This window comes from Microcaecilia unicolor, chromosome 4, assembly GCF_901765095.1.
Source record: "Microcaecilia unicolor chromosome 4, aMicUni1.1, whole genome shotgun sequence".
Lineage (NCBI taxonomy): Eukaryota > Metazoa > Chordata > Amphibia > Gymnophiona > Siphonopidae > Microcaecilia > Microcaecilia unicolor.
In genome coordinates, this window is record NC_044034.1 from 73,460,321 (window position 1) to 73,481,910 (window position 21,590).

A 21,590-nucleotide genomic window follows, 5' to 3' on the forward strand; every position below is an offset into this window, starting at 1 on the left:
ATGTTTACACACCCAGAGTCTGAGACATTTTTAAAAAGCTATTTTTGCTTGTCACACATTGTTTTACCCAAGGAGATACCTTTATAAATTACCCCCAATTGCTTTCCTCCTTATTCAGTTCCATTGTTTCATCCAAGATTTCAACCCTGTCATGCCAATGCCAGGTTACAGAATGGCTTCCCCTTTGTGCAGATGTTATCAAATGATTTCTCCAATGTTATTTTATTTACTTATTTATTTATGTATGACATTTTTATCCCAAATTAGCCCAAGAAGAGTTCAGGTTCAATGTGGCTTACATTACAAACTTCAGTAGAATGGTACACATTTTGAAAAGTATCAATTTTTAATTTTTATTATGACATTTGTATCCCATATTATCCCAAACAGAGTTCAGGTTCAATGTGGCTTACAATCCAATTATAAGCATGCAACATTAGTCTTATAATACATCTTATAATACTAGGCTGAAATTTAAGATGAGCTATTTCGACGTAAGTATCAATAATCCTGAAATACACAATTCTATATTGAGAATTGATAAAATAATAACAAGAACAAAGTTGACAATTTCAATATAGAACTGATAAATAAGGAGACTCAACTAGAATGATAATGAGTAAAACTATACTAATTAATATTAGATAGGTAATCCTTAAACAGAGTGGAGGAGTAGCCTAGTGGTTAGTGCAGTGGACCGTGATCCTGGGGAACTGAGTTCAATTCCCACTGCAGCGCCTTGTGACTCTGGGCAAGTCACTTAACCCTCCATTGCCCCTGGTACAAAATAAATACCTGAATATACGTAAACCGCTTTGAATGTAGTTGCAAAAACCTCAGAAAGGCAATATATCAAGTCCCATTTCCCTTTCCCTATTTGAGATTCTAGATGGAATGTTGCTACTACTGAGATTCTGTTGCTACTATTTGAGATTCTACATGGAATGTTGCTATTCCACTAGCAACATTCCATGTAGAAGCCTGCCCTTGCAGGTCAGCAACGCGTCCGCGCAGGCTTCTGTTTCTGTGAGTCTGACGTTCTGCACATTCCTGGGACTTCATTTCCCTAGTTGTAAAGGTCTAAAATACAAACTATGCGTCCTGCTTTTCCTACATTGGCACGCAGTTGTGGAATGTATTACCACTTGATCTGAAAAATATTCACAACCTAATCAACTTTCAAAAATCACTAAAGACTTTTCTTTTTAACAAAACTTACCATAATAATCAATAATAGGAATTCCAATGCATCACTACTTACTTGATAGTCTGACTGTTTCTGATTTATTGAATTGTTTATATCCATTATGCTACACTTGTTTTTTTGTATTCAACCAATTGTTTATCTATTTTGATTGGCGCTTGCCATGATGTGTTATTGTAAGCCACATTGAGTCTGCAAATAGGTGGGAAAATGTGGGATACAAATGCAACAAATAAATAAATAAATAAATAAGCCAATATACAGTCCTTTACCGCATAAGATAACCATATAAATAGGGCCACATAAAAAGCAGTTCTACCTTTATGTGGTTCATCTTATGCGATTAAGACCTGAATATTGCACTTAACCGCATACGTTTTAGCGGCCAACATACAACTGGATATTCAATGCCAGTGCACAGACATGACCTGGCATCGAATAACTGGGAATACATCTAGCGGCAGACATAAAAACACTGACCGCCACCAGCCGAATATTGGCCAGAATATGTCTAGTTCATTATTATATTTCAGTTTCAAATCCCAACCCTATAACTTTGGTGGGTGGATTTTGAACATCAGTATAGCAGCTAGCTAAGGCTAGGAATGAAATGCCAACAGGTTGGCATATCACTGTAGAAGGTCGTATAAGTGAGCAAAAGGACCTTAAACCAGTTTTGGAAGGAGACTGGGAGCCAGTGTTTGCCCTCAAGTAAAGGAATAACATGGTCAAACATATGGGAGTTGGACAGGATCTAAACAGCTGTGTTTTGGACAGTGAGCAACCATTTGCAGTCTACTGCCCTGATTCCTCAGTAAACAACAGGAAAGGTGATATGTGACTAATGCATTTGTGAAGGTATGCTGAGCTTCTAAGTCATGGTAGAGTTTTAGAGGGCATATTCATCAATGCGAGTGGCAGACTACCTGTGCTTCAAATGTCAGTTGGAAATCAAGAATCATACCCAGATGCTTAAGGGAATCTACTAGAGTTATAGGAGAACCTAAGGGGAGGGGGGCATGGGGGAACTGATATGCAGGAAGGTCTTCCTGTAACAGTGGCGTAGCCAGACAGCCAATTTTGGATGGGCCTGAGCCCAAAGTGGGTGGGCACAATATTTTCTCTGCCCTGCCCTACCGCAAAATATAAATACATTAGCTAATAAGGATCCTCAAGCTCTGTCAGCTGAAGACTTTCTCTGAAGGTGGCCAGAACTCCCTTTTACCAAACTTGGCAGGCAGCAGCAACATCAGTAAGCCACTGATGGCAGCACCCTATGCGTGCTTAGCTGTCGGTGACTCAAGCATGCTGTCACCGACTGCAGAGCTTGGTAGAAGGAAGTTCTGGCCGTCTTTGGAGGAAGTCCTCAGCTGGGGAGGCTTGGGATGTGTACTGTGAAACATCCCACTCAAGTTTAGCCACTCTGAGGGATACAAATTACAGTCCAGGAAATCCAATGGATAATTATTTAACTGAGACCTCATGGTGCTATTGGTAGGTCAGTAACCTACTAAATGCACAACCTGAGCTCCCGGCCTTAGCTGGGAGGGGGGGGGGGGGGGGGGAGTGACAATGGCAAACTACCCTGCTATTAGTCTTCCAAGAAACTGTCACACAAGTGTCAGTCCCCAGAAGTCATTTGTGATTTGATACTTGATTACAGGGGACTACCTTTACCTTTTGCCTTAATTCTCTAGCTAAATCCCTTTGGAAATTGTCCTCAATGTGTGGCAAGAATAGTATGGGGAAAATATTCTCATGTCACCACTATAATGTGGAATGTACATCAGCCCAAGGGAGTAACAATAGCTGCCAGCAAAACATGGGGCAAATTAAACGTTTTCATATTAAAAATACATATTAGATGACAACTAAATCACCAGGGGGGTGTCTTTCACAATGCACGTTGGTGTTTTTAGCACACACTAAAAATAGGTGCGTGCTAAACGCTAAAGATGCCAATGTATTCTTATGGGGCATCTTTATAGTTTAGTGCGTGCCTATTTTAACACGCGCTAAAAACACCAGCGCGCCTAAGTAAAAGGCCCACAAGGACTGTTAGATTCTTCTACGGGGAGCTAACATGTTTTTAATTTTTTTTTTTTTCGTGTCTCATTTTTTTTCAAATAAAATAGTATTTTTAAGTGTCTCTAAAATAAATGTGTCTTCTTGAAATGAAGCAATCTGCTGAAGTTACTGTAATACATATGATTTTAAACATTTCGGTACTTACCACTTTAATCTCATGAGCCATTCATCCCTTTCTGATACTAAAATAATATTGTTTTATCTGTGTATATGAGGTATTTTCTTATTTTAACAAAGGAAATGGAGAAGCAGACAGCTTCCTTCCTAAAGGAACATCAAAGGCGAGACTGAATTGAATGATCCCAGCATCTCTGTGACACCCAGACTTGATAGTGTCATGTTGTGTTATTTCTAGCTCCTTCCATTCATAGAGGTGAAAGAATGCCTTGCAACATACAGAATAGACAATGCATAGCATATGCTGCAAAGTTTTGTCTCCACTGTTATCAAGAAGATATAATGGCACCAGAAGATGTAGAGGTGGAAGAATTAATCAAAGTTTGTTGCCATTTTCTCTTTTTTTTCTGTATGTGCCATTTTGAAAATTAACAATTTTTTTAAATAGCTCTTGTTTTGTGTTGATTATATTTAAGCTGTGAACTCTCCCTGAGGAAGCTGCTGATTTGGTGAAACATGGAGTCATGTTGGAAGAATTTATGAGTACAACTATTTTGCAGTGATTTATTATTTGAAGAAGCACCCATGGAATATTCATGGGATATAAGATAGCATGCCACATGCTTTTTTCAGCTTGAGATAAGTGCAAGTTTTTGTTTATTAGTGGCTTACGATTTGTGGCGAAGTATTATGTGCAATGATTGAGAAAAGAGTGACAATACATATTACTGAAATGGTCACTAATCTGAGCATTTTTTTTTTTTTTTCCTAATTGTTTTAGTTTATGTGTTTTGGTGAATTTTATGTGTTTTGCTCATTTCAACCAGGGCTTCACATGAGCATTAAGGAAGTCATTCTCCTTCATCCCATGTAGTTTATCTCCAAGTCCAAAATGAAATCACATTAAAATTGCAGCCTCACTGCTTAATTGGTGGCACTTATGCATGTGGGTTTGTAAAATGTGGCAACTATACGTGGAAGTGTCGGCACTTACATTTAGACGTTGTCAACAAATACAAATGCTGATGTGGAAGCTGCCCGGTCCGTGCTATTCATTTAAAAAAAAAAAGAATATTTGTAAAATGGCTGCTTCTGCTACATGTGCCAGCAAATATATGTGCATTCCTGCATATATTTTACAAAAGGCTCTATGCCAGTAGACCATTTTCTAAAGTTGTGTGAATTGTGCACATCCCGCCCTGGTTATCTCAATTCCAACTCTACTTTTTATGTAACATGGGGCTTAGCATCTTGGACAGAAAATGTATGTTTTACAGATAAAAAGACTAATATGTGCATTAGCTAGACAAGAAGCTTGATTTTGCATAGATCATCCAGGTCAAAAAATGGATGCCCACATCAGGACTGTCACAATTTGCACCGTACACTATTTTACAAAAGGCTCGCTGAAAACAAATCAAAGAAAATATTTCTTCACTCATCATGTAATTAAGCTCTAGAATTCACTGCAGAGAATGTGGTAAAAGTAATCAGCTTAGCAGGGTTTCAAAAAATGTTTGGGCAAGTTCCTAAAAGAAAAGTCCATAAACTATTATTAAGGTGGACTTAGGAAAATCCACTGCTTAAGCACTGGGATAAGCTGCATAAGTTTTACTCTTTTTTTGGGATCTTGCCAGGTACTTGTTACTGCATTGGCCATTGTTTGAAACAGGATACTGGGCTTGATGGACCTTCAGTCTGTCCCAGTATGGTAATGTTTATGCACTTATGAACTCGGCATTGGTATGGCCTACTAGAAGCTGGGTCTTAGCACTGGGTGGCAAGTGCAGCAGGAACAGCCATTCAAAGAACAGCACCATCACTCGGGCTCTCTATGTGTAAATTGCAGACCAGTAAGCCTGACTTCAGTGCTGGGCAAAATAGTGAAAACTATTATAAAGAATAAAATTAAGGAGCACATAAACAAACATGGTTTAATGGAACAGAGTCAGCATGGGTTCAGCCAAGGGAGGTCTTGCCTCACTAATTTGCTTCATTACTTTGAAGGCATGAATAAACATGTGGATAAAGGTGAGTCAGTTGATGTACTGTATCTAGATTTTCAGAAAGCTTTTGACAAAGTTCCTCATGAGAGACTCCTGAGAAAACTAAAGAGTCACGGGATTGGAGGCAATGTTCTATTGTGGATTAGAACTTTTAGTTACTGGACAGAAAACAGAGGGTAGGGTTAAATGGCCATTTTTCTCAGTGGAGGATAGTGAATAGTGGAGTGTTGCAGGGATCTGTACTGAGACCAGTGCTATTTAACATATTCATAAATGATCTGGAAATCGGAATGACAAGTGAGGTGATTAAATTTGCAGATGACACAAAACTATTCAAAACTGTCAAAACATATGCAGACTGTGAAAAATTGCAGGAAAAGCTTTGGAAATTGTAGACTGGGTTTAGAAAAATCTACCTTCTGATGATTGGCTCAACTGGTTAATCCCATTAGCCAATCAATTACTCCCTGCACCCTAACTTTATTTAAATTATTAATTTTTTTCTTCCTTTTGCTCATATCCGTCCTTAACATTCCTTCCCACCAAGCTTCACCCAAACTTTTGTTACCTTTCTACTTTAGCCGTAAAACTCCTAACTTACTTTATGAGCTCTTCCACAAAGCCTTTGTTATAAATCCAGGTGTTCTTCCTTAGCACAAGTCTGTGGTTACTGTTAGCTGCATCAAACCCCATGCTATCTGCTTAACACACTTTAGCAAAAATGTCCCTTAGTGCACAAAATCAGTTTAACACATATTAAGCTAGGAATCAAGACGTGGATTAAAAAGTTCTAATGTTTGTATACAAACTTTTCATTAAACTAAATGCAAATACACTATTAGCACATAAATCTCTTGATACTATGAGAGGAAAAGACTTCAGATGCCCGATAACCCCTGCGCTTTTTCTAGCAGTGGGTATCATGCTGCTCAGCGTTTACTGTTGAAATCAATTTTCTAATGTAAACTGCTGGCGAGCATCGTCATAAGTCATAAAAACCTCTCCAACTGCGTCTTTTAATAAATGTGTTTTTTCATATATATCTTAAGCACTTTAGCTCAAAAAACTTATCTGCTGACAACTTCGGCCGACAGGTACGCTCGACAGTGAGCCCCTGTTTCGTGTGTGCTTCTTAAGGGGCAGAACCCACAGCCACTTGTACTACCCTGCAAGCAGATAACAAACATAATCTTAGTAACTTCTTAGAGAGTATAGGAAAATTCGTGGAACTGCATTCCATATTTTAATTGCCTACCTGTTTGTAGAACTGGCTTTGTATTTACTGTGAAGTGCTATGTGACAAAATGGCGACCAGTTTTTAAACTGGACGCTAACATTGACAGCCAATCATATGGTTGCTGTGAACTTAAAGGGCTAACCTATTTTAATGACATATATTGATCCACTATCCTGCTTATAATCGAACGAGAAAAACGCCCAAGTTCCGACCTAAATCGGGAGATGGACGTTTATCTCACAAAAACGAATAACGCGGTATAATCGAAAGCCGAACTTGGACGTTTTCAACTGCACTCCAACGCAGAAGCATACAAAGATGACGGGGGCATGTCGGAGGCGTGGTGAAGGCGGGACTGGGGCATGGTTATCATCCGAACAGAGATGGGTGCCTTTCGCCGATAATGGAAAAAAAGTATGCGTTTGTAGCTAGAATTTAGGGCACTTTTCCTGGACCCTGTTTTTTCATGAATAAGGCCCCAAAAAGTGCCCTAAATGACCAGATTACCCCCAGAGGGAATCGGGGATGACCTCCCCTGACTCCCCCAGTGGTCACTAACCCCCTCCCACCACAAAAAATGATGTTTCACAACTTTTTATTTTCACCCTCAAATGTCATACCCACCTCCCTGGCAGCAGTATGCAGGTCCCTGGAGCAGTTGTTAGGGGGTGCAGTGGACTTCAGGCAGGTGGACCCAGGCCCATCCCCCCCTACCTGTTACAATTGTGCTGCTTAATGCTTATTAGTCGTCCAACCCCCCAAACCCACTGTACCCACATGTAGGTGCCCCCCTTCACCCCTTAGGGCTATAATAATGGTGTAGACTTGTGGGCAGTGGGTTTTGAGGGGGATTTGGGGGGCTCAACACACAAGGGAAGGGTGCTATGCACCTGGGAGCTCTTTTACTTTTTTTTTTTTTTGTAAAAGTGCCCCCTAGGGTGCCCGGCTGGTGTCCTGGCATGTGAGGGGGACCAGTGCACTACGAATCCTGGCCCCTCCCACGAACAAATGCCTTGGATTTATTCGTTTTTGAACTTGGCGCTTTCATTTTCCATTATCGCTGAAAAACAAAAACGCCCAGCTCACAAATTGTCGAATAAAACATGGATGTCTATTTTTTGCGAAAATACGGTTCGGTCCGCCCCTTCACGGACCCGTTCTCGGAGATAAACGCCCATGGAGATAGACGTTTTCGTTCGATTATGCCCCTCCACGGGATTCTTAATTTGTTTGGTCTCTTTTAGTTGAATTATAAAAAAGCCTTCTATTCTACACGGTTCATCGATGACATTTTTATTCTATGGAATGGAGACATAGGAAGTTTACAGCTATTCTTTGATTGGTTAAATGCAAGAGATAAGAACATGCAATTCACAATGAACTATTCAGCAACAAAAATTAATTTTCTGGATGTATTGGTGATTCAAGAGAATAACTCTTTTACAACTTGTGTTTATACTAAACCTACAGCTCGTAACACTTTGCTACACTACAATAGCAATCATCCTAAGAAAATGAAAGATAGCTTACCTTTCTCGCAATTGCTCAGATATCGCAGAATATGTAGTTACAAAACCAGCTTTAAAAAACAAGCGAACACTTTTTTACAGAAGTTTGAAGATAGAGGATACCCAGAAGATGTGGTCAAAAAGCCTTCACTCGACCTAAGTATAATCATCGTAGTCAGCTTTTACAGCCCAGAAATAATATAGCAGATGAAGATCACGATCAACATACATGTGTGTTACGATATACTCAAGGTATCAACAAAGTTGTACAAATACTCAGAAAACACTGGAAAATTATGCAAACTCACCCTACGTTGATTATGTTAACAGCAAAGACTTTCATAAATCTGGTGGACGCAAGAGAATATCACTTAAGATTTGACACTGATTGCGATACCACGCATGTTGTCTACATATTGCAGTGCACTTGTCCGAAGTTATACGTGGGAAAGACCACACGGTCTTTGAAACAAAGGCTCAGCGACCATAAGCACAACTTGAAATATTCTCGTCTAGAAGCCCCCTTGGTGCCCCACAGCATTGAAAAATCTCACAAGTTGGAAGATTATAAATGTATGGCGATAGACCATGTTCCTGCATCAATACGGGGAGGAGACAGAGACCGCAGATTAATTCAAAAAGAGCAGTGCTGGATATATAGACTCAAATCTTTAGTTCCCAACGGTCTTAACAACCGCGTAGAATGGAAGGCTTTTTTATAATTCAACTAAAAGAGACCAAACGAATTAAGAATCCCATAGTGGATCAATATATGTCATTAAAATAGGCTAGCCCTTTAAGTTCACAGCAACCATATGATTGGCTGTCACTGTTAGCGTCCAGTTTAAAAACTGGCTGCCATTTTGTCACATAGCACTTCACAGTAAATACAAAGTCAGCTCTACAAACAGGTTGGCGATTAAAATATGGAATGCAGTTCCACGAACTTTCCTATACTCTCTAAGAAGTTACTAAGATTATGTTTGTTATCTGCTTGCAGGGTAGTACAAATGGCTGTGGGTTCTGCCCCTTAAGAAGCACACGTGAAACAGGGGCTCACTGTCAGGCATACCTAGGGTTACCATATGGCTCCAGAAAAAGGAGGACGGATTGAGCCAGCCGGGTTTTACTTCCATTGCTTTAAGCAATGGAAGTAAAACCCGGCTGGCTCAATTACTTCCATTGAAAGCAATGGAAGTAAAACCCAGCTGGCTCAATCCGTCCTCCTTTTTCTGGAGCCATATGGTAACCCTAGGCGTACCCGTCGGCCGAAGTTGTCAGCAGATAAGTTTTTTGAGCTAAAGTGCTTAAGATATATATGAAAAAACACATTTCTTAAAAGACGCAGTTGGAGAGGTTTTTATGACTTATGACGATGCTCGCCAGCAGTTTACATTAGAAAATTGATTTCAACAGTAAACGCTGAGCAGCACGATACCCACTGCTAGAAAAAGCGCAGGGGTTATCGGGCATCTGAAGTCTTTTCCTCTCATAGTATCAAAAGATTTATTTGCTAATAGTGCATTTAGATTTATACTTTAGAAGCAAATACCAGGTGGAATTTGAAATTACACTAAATGTGCAAATTGGACTGAAAACTATGCCCCAAACTGGGAAAAATTCTAAAAATAGACCAGAAGTTTTTGCCTGTGCCTCTGTCTCTTACTTCTGGGAATGAGCAATATGGAAATCCATTAAATTCAACTCATTATTAGGACCTGGGGAGTTTCCATGTGACCTAGACTGGCCACTGTTGGAGACAGGATGCAGGATGTGCTGGACTGGCCCTGCAAGTCCATCTCATGTTCTTATTTTCCTCCATCTTCTGCCTTGCCCTCTTCCATTACACGTATGGGTTGAAGGCTAGGCTAGCTGACTATGCAATGCATCCTGGGATTGCATTTCTTATCTGTCTTCTTTCATTCTCAAATGGCCTTCCTTCTCATGAGTATACTGTGCTCAGAAATCATGCAGTAGTCAATTAGCCACTTACCTGCCTTTCCAATCTGAGCAAGAACTCCACTGTGGTAAGCAGCTTAGAGAGGGGAGCAGATGAAAAAGGGAAAAAGAAGTAAATAAAAAGGGAAGCATGACTCTGGGCTAAATTTTCTTTCCTATGTTATTCTTCCATCACATGCAGTACTTACGTTGCACAGTGATATAACCTGAACTCTCCACAGAGCCTCTTGGGTTGGTGGCTCTGCACATGTAGAGCCCTTCATCGTCCTCCTTGATCCGTTCAATTATCAGTCTGTTGTTCCCTGGCTCCAAAAGGATTCCTGAAGAGGTGGAAAGAAGGTCAAACCAGTGGAACCAGATAAGACACATAATAGGGATAACTTTCAGAGATCCTGCATAGGTGCAAATTCCATAGACACTTTTCTTATGCATACCTGCTGCCACTGTTCCCTCTAAACTGAGCGGGAGTCCTCTACCTACAGTCCTGCCAGTGGGTGGTGCTTTTTCACCATCACTATTTCAATAATGAGGGAGAGGCAAGTTCCTAAGGACTCGAGAGAATCTGCCTCTTCCTAGTAATTGAAAGCATAATATTGAAGTACCTTCTCCAAAGGCAGGAATGTGATTGAGGACTCCCTCTCAGCTTAGCGAGAACAGTGCCTGCAGCCAACCTTCAAAGTAGAACCACTTGGGTACTTTCCCACATGCACATTAATGGCCAGATTCTACAAATGCACACACATCTTATAAAGGACGCCATCTTGTTTCATAATGAGTGAAGGGTGAGAGTTCTAAGTTTAGATTTCCTCCTGAAGCAGTGGGAATCGGCGAAACAAGGCACCCTTGACAAGGATTGTTGTCAGAAATGATGCAATGTTGAAGAAGAATAGTCTGAAAACTAAGAAGGAGATCCGGTTTTGAAGTGATTGAAGTTTTTATCTTTCTACCCATGGGCTTATTTGGTAACGTGGAGGAGTGGAACATTCGCAGTGGGCTGTGAGAGCCCCAGTTAAGTAGTTTGGACTTTTTTTTGTAGCTTTTAAACATGTTCGTTTCTTTAATATTTTGTTAGAACCATTTAAATTTAATATTTTTCAGGGTATACCCATTGTGGACCTAATTTGGGATTTAAGTGGGGATTTTTTTCAGATCAATTATTTTTCTCCAATTTGAGAGTTTTTTTATACTGATTCTTTTTTCTCCTTTACAACAGAAACCAGTGATTCAACTGGTACTCTGTTTGATGTAGTGGGTTGACAATTCTGTAAGTACCTCTACTGGGAGCCTTTGAGGTTTCAATTTTTTAACATGTGATATCCTACAAGCCCACAAGGGATGATACCCTGGAATTAACCAAACGTTTTCTAACAGTAGTTCATGGCCATTAATTCCGAAAATGGAAAGTTGACCATTTTCCAGCTGTGGTAAAAACGGCCTTAATGTGTGGGAAAAACCCATGTAAGGGCACACTAAGACCACTTTTTAACATGGATCCCATAGACATTTATGTGTTCTTTATAAAATAGTAAGCCAATCATAAGTTTTGCTCTAATACAGACTGCGTCAAAAAATCTTTAATAGGTAGAGCATTAGCCTACCTCTCTTAGGCCTAAAACAGATGCATATTTGTCCTACTAACCCAGGCGACTCATCCTAAAATTACCATCTAAGAGCATTCATGTACTTTGCACCAGCCTGGATTGGCCGCTGTCGTGGACAGGATGCTGGGCTGGATGGACCCTTGGTCTTTTCCCAGTGTGGCATTACTTATGTACTTATGTAGAAGTCTGAAGTGTGTGTGTTGGGGTGGGGGGAGGAGGGCATGGCAGATGCATGTTTCCAAATTAAATGCCCACACATGCTTGGTTTCCTCCCACAACTTAAACACACCCTCAGAAATGCCATATTTTGTCTACCTTCTATTAGTCAGGCTGGGAATGGGAAGAGTGGTTAATTTTAAGACGTCAACTAATCTGAGTAAATGCCTTTAAAAATCACCTTCCATATCCACTATAGTGATTCACTAATATTTGGGTTGGAGAATTAAAATAGCAACATTATAAATAGGACAGGGCAGAGAAGGACACAAGACTGAGCTTTGAGCCCATTGCTGTACCCTCGGATATGTGGAAAGAGGTCTCTGTGAACAGCAGCTATGAAAAGCCGGGAAGGTAGTCTGTCGGTGATTCATGACCTAAACCAGGTAATCCTCAGTAAGAAAAGAAATGCTCACCTGACTCCTGTTGAACCTCCTGGCTATTCTTGTACCAGGATATCTGAGGTTCTGGGATCCCTTCAGCCCAACATTCCAGAGAAACAGTGCAGCTAACATTCACCTGCTGGTCATCAAAGACGTACAGGAGGCGTGGGGCTTGCTGAGCTGTTAAAATAAAGGGGTCATGATTTTCTTGGGTCCCATTATATGAAGACTGAAGTTCTCCTAGTATCCCTACTATAATTTATTTGAACTTACATAAACTCTAAAGCATTTGAAAATTGCATCATTATGGTTGAACTGGAGGCTTTACCGTGCAGTACTGTGATTACAAAGCGCTAAAAACCAGATCTGAATCCCTTCCATTACCACTTTGGGATGGATTTACTAATGGGTCAATATCCATATGCCGTGGTTGTTGTTTTAAAAACCAGCTGTGGCATTTAAATTGTCCACAAATGCTCTGCATGGCTATCTACAGAAGCGGTAGTGATGAATATACATTTTCAGTGGTGACCGGCACTAGCTAATCAGAGAGAAGTGATATTCAGCCACAATTTAAGCTAGGATAGCCTTTTTGCTCTCCTAACTTGTCTAACCTAGGGGTCCCTTTTACCAAGCTGCGGTAAAAAGAGCGATGAGGCCCTTTTTTACCATAGTGGGTAAAAAAGGCTGAAAATAGCCATGGCAATGCGGTAAGATTGCTCTTACCACGTGGCCATATGAGGGGAAGCATTTACCGCCACCCATTGAGGTGGTGGTATGGGCTCCTGTGCTAACCTGGCAGTAACCGAGTAATGTGAAGTGCTGCCCAATTACTGCCAGGTTAGTGTCGCACTAAAACATACGGGTCAATTTTCCCTAGGGTGGGAAATTGCACCCACCAGGGCTGGAACTACCGCCGGTGCCCACGTTGGGCAGATGATAGCTCCAGATTAGCGTGCAGTAAGCCCGCATTGTAACAGGCCCTTAAACTGCATAGCTGTCCAGATAGCGGCTAAATATTGCCAACTATCCCAAAGCCGACACTTTGCACTTGTTCCACTCCACAACTATCCAGATAGCGCTGAGATGGTCTATATGAATTTATAGCAAATATATAACAGGACACGAGCACTGGCATGACCAAGCTGCGGTAAACACTAGCGCATGCAGACTGCAGCTTGAAAGGGCTTAGGCATCCCATGGTAAGTTCCACATGCCAAGGGGAATGTGTCTGGGGTGGAGGGTGGATGTTTCAGTGGTAATCAGTTAGTGTGTCTACATTACCACGCACTAACTGATTAGTGCAGGATTAACGTATGAGCCCTTACTGCTTACAAAATAGGTGGCAGTAAGGGCTCACACACTAATCTTTTTTAGTAACCATTAATACAAAAATTAGAAAATCGGCCATTTTCCAGCTGCACTAAGATAGCCTTAGCACACAAGAAAGTACCCGCATAAGGACGCACTATGGCTACTTTTTAGCACAGCTTTGAAAAAGGACCCCTAAATATTAGTATGCACATTTACAACAGATCTATGCCTGCCATAAATGGGCACACCTAAATTCAGCAATTATGCACACAACTTACAGTATTCTGTAAGCAGCCCGTGTAAAGGTTGGCCATGCCTATGACACACCCATGATCCTTCCTTGTGGACATCCCCCTTGCATTCATACCCTAAGCCAGCCATTGCCAACCCAGTTCTTGGAGCACAGTATTGGGTTTTCAGGATATCCACTGCCTCAATCGCACGCACATCTAACTTATGAATATTCATTGTGGATATCCTGAAAACCCAATGGGACTAGGTGTGCCCCGGGGACTGGGGTGGGAATGGCTGCCCTAAGCTAATTTAACATGTAAATATAAAATCACTGCTGCCACTTACCTGTGTGGATGACAGTATTCTATAAATTAGAACACGCAAAATGTGCTGAAAAGTAGTGCCATTGAAAATTCACAATTAGGGTCTGGATAGGGCACTTAGGGGTCCTTTTACTAAGGTGCACCAAAAAGTGGCCTGCGCTGGTGTAGACACATGTATTGGACGCACGCAGGTTCATTTTTCAGCGCACCTGCAAAAAAGGCCTTTTTTGGGGGCCGAAAATGGACATACATACATACTAGCCCCGCCTCCAAACCACTAGGCCCTCCTCCCAACCACTGGTGCTGCCACCCAATCTCCGCTAAGCTTATGTGGCAAAATGAAAATTGGTGTGCATCTACTTTAGGCCTGACACCTTACCGCCACCCGTTGACTTAGCGATAAGGTCTCACGCGTTAACCGGGTGGTAATCGTCAGCGCACGTATTTTGCGGTGCACGTAGTGGGCACACATAAAAAAATGAAATTACCACCTGGGCCACATGGTAGACGGGTGGTAGTTCCGAATTGGCACATGTTGGGCACCCGTAGGCGCCTACGCGGCTTGAGAAAAGGGCCCCTTACTGAACAGAAGCTACTGCTATCCACAGGAATGCTTTTGAAGATTTTGCCCTAATCTTTTTACCCTGGAAAAGATTTTTAGGGTGGCAAAATAAGAATCTGAAAATTTCATTACCTCATTCTTGACTGCTGTATCCTGCTTAGTCATGTCTGGCCAGAGGAGTGAGAGAGACCAACAGGAGTAGTGGTGAAAGGTAAAAGGAACATAAAGGGGCCTGTTTACTAAATCACAGGTATTTAATGAGGCTTTTAATGTGCTCTGACAGTACAATGTTATGCTTTGAAGCTAATTCAACTCATTAAGGGGTACTTTTACTAAAGGGTGTTAAGCCCTAATGCATGTTTAGGGAAACCGGGTTCGAGTCCCACTGAAAAACAGGCTACCACAAAACGCATTAAAGCGTTAGGGGGTATTTAGCCTGCTAGCACAAGCTAACTCATGGGTCAGCCATTTTTTGTAAATATTCTTCAAAAGGGGTGTGTCATGGGTGGAGAATGGATGTGGTAGTGTTAACTAGCTAACGTGTTAACTGGTTAACGCTGAGATATTGCAGGAACACTTTACGACTCCTAAACAGGAGTTGGTAAGTGCTCCCATGTTACCATTTTACAGGTAATGCTCACATGCAAACATCAACGCATGACCTGGAAAAAAAAACGTATTTAAAAAAAGTCTTAAATTGTTCTGCATTATCTAGGCTTAGTGCGTGAGAAAGACCCGTGTTAAGTCTCACTAAGCCCAGATTCTAACGCATTTTAGTAAAAGGGCCCCTAAAGGTTAGGATATGCTAATAACCACATTAAACACCTTGGGCTTAACTTTCTAAACTGTACTACCTCGTTAACGTACAACGTCAGACTCACAGAAACAGAAGCCTTGCCTTTGCAGATCAGCAACGCGGCCGCGCTGGAGAAGAGGACTTCGGCTGGCGGGGGTTGGGGACCCCCGCCAGCAAAGGTACCCGATGGTGGGGGAGGGTTGGCGGCAGCGGGAAGAGGGGGTCAAAAGGGTTGGCGCTGGGGGGGGGAGTCAAAGGTGGTGGCGGCGGCGGGGAGGTAAAAAATGGGTGGAGGGGGTAAAAGTGACAGGGGGGTCGGTGGCACTGGGGGAGGGGGCTAAAATGTGCCCCTCACCTCGGGCTCTGGACCCCCTCCCACCGAAGTCTGGCTACGCCCCTGGTGGTAACCAGGCAGCGCTATGCACTACATGGCTACAACCGGGTTAGCATGGGAGCTCTTAATGCCACCTCAATGGGTGGCATTAAGTGCTCCCCCTCCCTGCTTGGCCTTTTTACACACTACGGTAAAAATGGCTCCTGCCACTGGCTTGGTAAAGGACTCAAAAGCCATTAAAATTCCACGGACCGAGTGAGTTCTGGCACAGGAAAAAGCTACAGAAAATGAATCTTGCCTCGATGAATGAAACTAATTGCATAACTCAAAACGGAGAAAAAAATGGACTGAGTGAGTTTTGGAAAAGTGCTCTTCAGTTAGGCACCTAGTTAGAGGGTATTTTGTAAAGATACGTTGAGGGGCATTTTTGATATGACGTCTAAGTCCAACTTTGGACGTTTTGCAAAAATCAATCAAAATCTGAATAGGAAAGAAAGGCCATTTTCAAAAAAGAAAAACATCTATCTTTTTTTTTCGAAAATACCATTTTGAACAAGGTCTTGTGGTTTGGACGTTTTGTTTTTTGGTCCATTTTCGAAAAAAAAAACCCTGACACGTCTATGTGCAAAACACACAAAATCAAGCCATTGGGATGTAGGAGGCGCAAAAATGTGTGTGCAAGTTCATAGACTGAGGGGTCTAGGCCCTGATGTTCAAGAAAAGCTAAGCTCCTAACTTAGGGGACCTTTTACTAAAGAGTTGGCGGCAGTAGTTCCCATCCCCAGCGTACGCCATTTCTGACGATAGAAAAACATTTCTATTTTTGCAGCAATGGTGCTTACCTAGTGGTAATCAGGCAGCACTGTGTGCTGCCTCAGCATGGGAACCCTTACCGCCACCTCAAAGGGTGGCGGTAAGTGCTCCCCCCTGAAATGGCCACTCGACAAGTGGTTCACGTACAGCATGACCATTTCTTTCCCCTAAAAAAGACAGTCTTTTATCTGCTGTGGTAAAAGGGGGCCTCAGTGCGCATCAAAAACACGTGCTTGGCGCTAGCGCAGGCCCTCTTTTACCGCAGCTTAGTAAAAGGAGCCCTTTATGCGTCAAATTCATGCTCCATTTTCAGCCAAATTTAGCAGCATAAGTTTTGAGCTGAAAAGTCATCCAAATTTGGGAGCTTACAAATTATGCTTATAAATTTAGGCCTGCCATTCATTTGCCTGCATTTATGAGCCTAGTGCTAAGCTCCTAACCGTTTTCCTTCCCTAAATCTACCCTTATGCCACTCACATTTTATGCTCCTAAATTTAGGAGTTTAGCGAAATTTTGAATATAAAATTATGCGCTCAGCCCTTGTAAATTATCAAAGAGGCCAATTTATGGGCATAACTCGCAAAGAGGCTTTTTTTTTTTTTTTACTAAAGTCTGGCAGAGTTTTGCACTTGCCACGAGTTAATAGCAAAAATTATTGCATGCTAAGGGCAAAACAGGGCAGACACTTACTGCAGGGCACCATGTTACATGCAGTGGTGGATAGCAAGGGAAGACCTGTACTGTCCGCCACTGCAGGTAATGCAGTGGGGGCATAACCTGTAAAAAAAAAAATAGTGTCAACTTGTAGCAGTGCACCTTCTCCCCAAATACATTCCCCCAATCCAATCCCCCCAGAGATCTAATCTCCCCTCCCAATGCCCCCTCACTGAGGTCAGAGCTCCTTCCTGTATTTCCTCCCTGGCAGGTCAGAACTCTCTCTTATTCTCCCTCAATATGACAGTAATCCCCCCTCCCCACCCACTCTCCTCCCCACTCTCCGGCAATATTTCCATCACCTGACAGTAAAACCCCTTCTTCCAATCCCTGACCTTCCTGGGATCTATCCAGGGGTTTGGTAGTAATCCTCCTCTGCTGCTGCCTGGGTTGGTGTTTGCATCCAAAATAGCACCTCTGCTCCCTAGTGGTAGCATTGCTGTACTACCGCTAGCAATCATCTTTGTTTACTTCATGAATTTGCCCACGCTGCACCCCAAACATACTTACACACACGTATGCACTTTCTTGACCCTGCATGTACTTTTATGTGCACAATCGTGGAGTATACACACAATAAATCCTTCATAAAATCAACACCATAATGTAAATACATGGGTTGTGTTTACCAGGGCTGTGTTTTCACTGAAAATGAACTGGGAAATGTCAATGACATTTGATGTTTTTTCATTCTAGAAATGAAATACAAATTTTTCTGTTTTTAGTTCCATTTTGTTTCCTGTGCTACCTTCCTGCCCACCCATGATTCAACCCATGCCATAGCCCCCCCCCCCCCCCCCCCCGGATTCTATAAATAGCGCACAATTTCCACATGCAAAATTGTGTGCTATCCTGAGATGAATATGCAACTAAATTGGCAAACGAGTCAATTAGGGCCCATAATTTGGTGATAACAATCAATTATTGGCGTTAGTTGGCAACAATTTTGATTTGCGTGCACATCTTGCTAAGCAATAGTCTGTAAAGGTCTGTGCACAAATCTTATAGTGTGCAATTCAAAAGAGGGCGTGGCCATTACTACTACTACTATTTAGCATTTCTATAGCGCTACAAGGCGTACGCAGCGCTGCACAAACATAGAAGAAAGACAGTCCCTGCTCAAAGAGCTTAGAATCTAATAGACAAAAAATAAAGTAAGCAAATCAAATCAATTAATGTGAACGGGAAGGAAGAGAGGAGGGTAGGTGGAGGCGAGTGGTTACAAGTGGTTACGAGTCAAAAGCAATGTTAAAGAGGTGGGCTTTCAGTCTAGATTTAAAGGTGGCCAAGGATGGGGCAAGACGTAGGGGCTCAGGAAGTTTATTCCAGGCGTAGTAGTAGTAGTAATCCATAATCAGTGTGAATTCAGAACATCATTTATAGAATAGAGCTCCGCATGAATTTTTTTGGCACTGTTTTTGAAGCACAAAAAACACAGTGAAGATGACATGAAAAAAAAATGACGATGTAGCAGTAATCCACAACATTATTAATCAACATCCGAGACTCGACATGAGTTGTGTTTCGACCAGTCTGGCCTGCCTCAGGAATCTGCTCTTTCATATAATCAAGTGTATCTTGCCAAACCGCACAATACAGATGTCTCAAAGGAACTGTTGTCAAACCAATGTAGTCTCTGTATCACTATTGCAAAACATCCTTTGCAAGAATCCTGAAGCAGGCCAGATTGGCCGAAACACGACTCGTCATTTTATTTTTCAGGTCATCTTCACTGTGTTTTGTGTGCTTTTAAGACTGTGTTCTTCTGTTTGGTCAACTGTTTTTGGAGCGCCATTTACTGAATCTAATCCAAAATATTTAAAAATGCCCTTCATGCTTCTCCTAGCCCTCTACATTCTTCCTTAATCCTATCACATTCCTGGGGTCCAAATGAATTAGGAGAAAATTTCAGTTGCATCTGTCTTGCCAGTGCTGTATTTTAAAAAGGTGTTGAGCAAGCTAAAGCTGGCACCAATTTGAGTTATGGCTATACTTCCAATGGAGCCAAGTTCAGGCTGGCTTATGTCAATCTTGGAGTAAGGCATCAACAGGTTAGAGGCATTTGATGATTGCTTCTGACCTATTTATGTTATTTGATTATTTTTTTTTCATATACTGCTCATTCTAATACTGTCATCTCTGTTGTGTGCAATAAAACTTTTATAAAACACACACAAGTGTTTACTACAGTTGAAGAGGTGAGTTCTAAAATTTGTTAAATACATTTTTTCAAAAATGAATTTATACTGGAAACAAATTTCCTTATGCATAGCCATAGGATTTAAGAAAATTGCACTAAAAGGCATTTATAAATAAGGTGTGTGATATTCATTGAAAATGGTGGCTAGAATTCTTGAAAATAAACACTTGCATTTATCCTACTTAATAGGGTTTGGAACTCACCTGTTCAATTATTGCTTATATAGATAATAGTAACGACTCTATGGAATCATCTGGCTCAATCATCACAATATTGTGACTCCTGTGTTTAGGTGGATCATGACATTTTGTTATCACTGTTGGATTTTGTAAAAGAGGCCCTCAGTGCATAACAGTCATGATAATTATGGAGGAATTGTTATCCAAAATTCACCCAACATATTCAGTTTCAGACCCAATACCATCTAATTTGTACTCTTCAATAAGCGCATCCATTCCTCATTGCAATGATCAATTTGAGTCTTGCTTCAGGTATACTTCCAGCACAATGGAAAAAGCAGTAGTATGTCTCTTCTTGAAGAAAAGTACTTTAGATCCATCCCTACCAGAAAATTATAGACCAATCTCTAATCTTTCCTTTGTTTCAAAACTGAGAAGGTTGGCTTAGACCTACTTAAATGTATTATTGAAAAACATTTATTGCATCTATGCCAATCAGGTTTTCATCATTTACATAGTATTGAAACTACCCTTGTATCTATGGTAAGTAATATTCATGAACATCTGGATAAGGGTTTGGTGCATTAGTAGTATCTCTAGATTCGTCTGCAGCTTTCGACCTCATAGACCATAATTTGTCACTTTCATATTTGGAAGAGATTGGCATTAGGGGCATTGTTAATTTTTCTGATTACTCCTTTTATGTCTCTCATAACTCTAGTGACTCTACTTTGTAATTATTATCATGCGGCATCTGACAGAGAACAGTGTTATTTCCCTTGTTATTTATTTTATTTTTAAGTCCAGTAGTTCTCCTCACTCAGAAACTTGGTGTTCTGGCACACTCCTTTACAGATGATAGTCAGTTAATTACTTACACAGATCCTATTCATCCAGATCTGACATTATTTATTATTGCAATGAAGAAGGTTTCTGAGTGGCTCAAGAATCATTGCTTACAAAATCTAAAGCTACTTGGATAACCAGTAAATTATGTAATCCTGACATTGCACCCCAACCTTTAGGACATACTCTGACTATAGATGTTAGGAATTACATTAGATCCTAAATTATTGTTCGAGTCACATATTTCATCCATAGTTCAGAAGCATTTTCATGTACTGCATCTTATAAGATCGCCAGAGTTCTTGATTGATAGATCTTCACTTCGTAAGTTGGTTCATGAACTTGTTTTAAGCAGATGATTATGGGTGTTCTCTGTTTGTTGGGCTATTGATCATATCCAAAATATTCAAAACACAGCTATTAAAATTATTGTAGGGGCTAAGAGATTTGAACATGTTAAACCCATTTTGAAAGAAGCCCATTGATTACCTTGCTCTTAACAAGCCAAGTTTAAGATGTTAGTTGTGACATATAGAGCACTTGTTTGCTTGCCCAAAGAGCCTTTTGTCATCAATGATTATACCTTCAAGTGGATTCACTATAGGACACAATCCTTTTGAGAGGAATATCTGACCCCTGACACTGGGCAATAAGCCAAAACACGCGCTATGTCAGGTCCTATAATAAGGTTGCTTCCTCACCCTGGTATTTTGCCTTTTTGTTCCATCTGAGGGCCGGTGCACTGTTTGACTGTGATAGTTTTGACAATTAGAGCATTTTATACAGTTTCCCTCAGTATTTGGGTAGTTTGCTGATTCCTTATAGTACCACATGCATTTTAAGATCCCAGAATCAGAATAGCCTTTTATATCACCATTGTCTTATGCAAGATTAGATTCTACTAGAGAATCTGTATTTTTCTATCCTCAGTGTCTACAATTAGAGTGCTGTTTAGA

The 21,590-nt window shown here is 41.1% G+C and overlaps 1 protein-coding gene across 1 annotated transcript in view; it reads right to left on the bottom strand.

The window, feature by feature from the left end:
• Positions 1-21,590, bottom strand: part of FLT1 (fms related tyrosine kinase 1) — a 317,946-nt gene that overhangs the window by 83,836 nt on the left and 212,520 nt on the right. Inside the window, 3 exon segments of the mRNA XM_030200343.1 lie at positions 10,154-10,195; positions 10,308-10,439; positions 12,353-12,499. Coding sequence (XP_030056203.1) covers positions 10,154-10,195; positions 10,308-10,439; positions 12,353-12,499 — 321 coding nt within the window.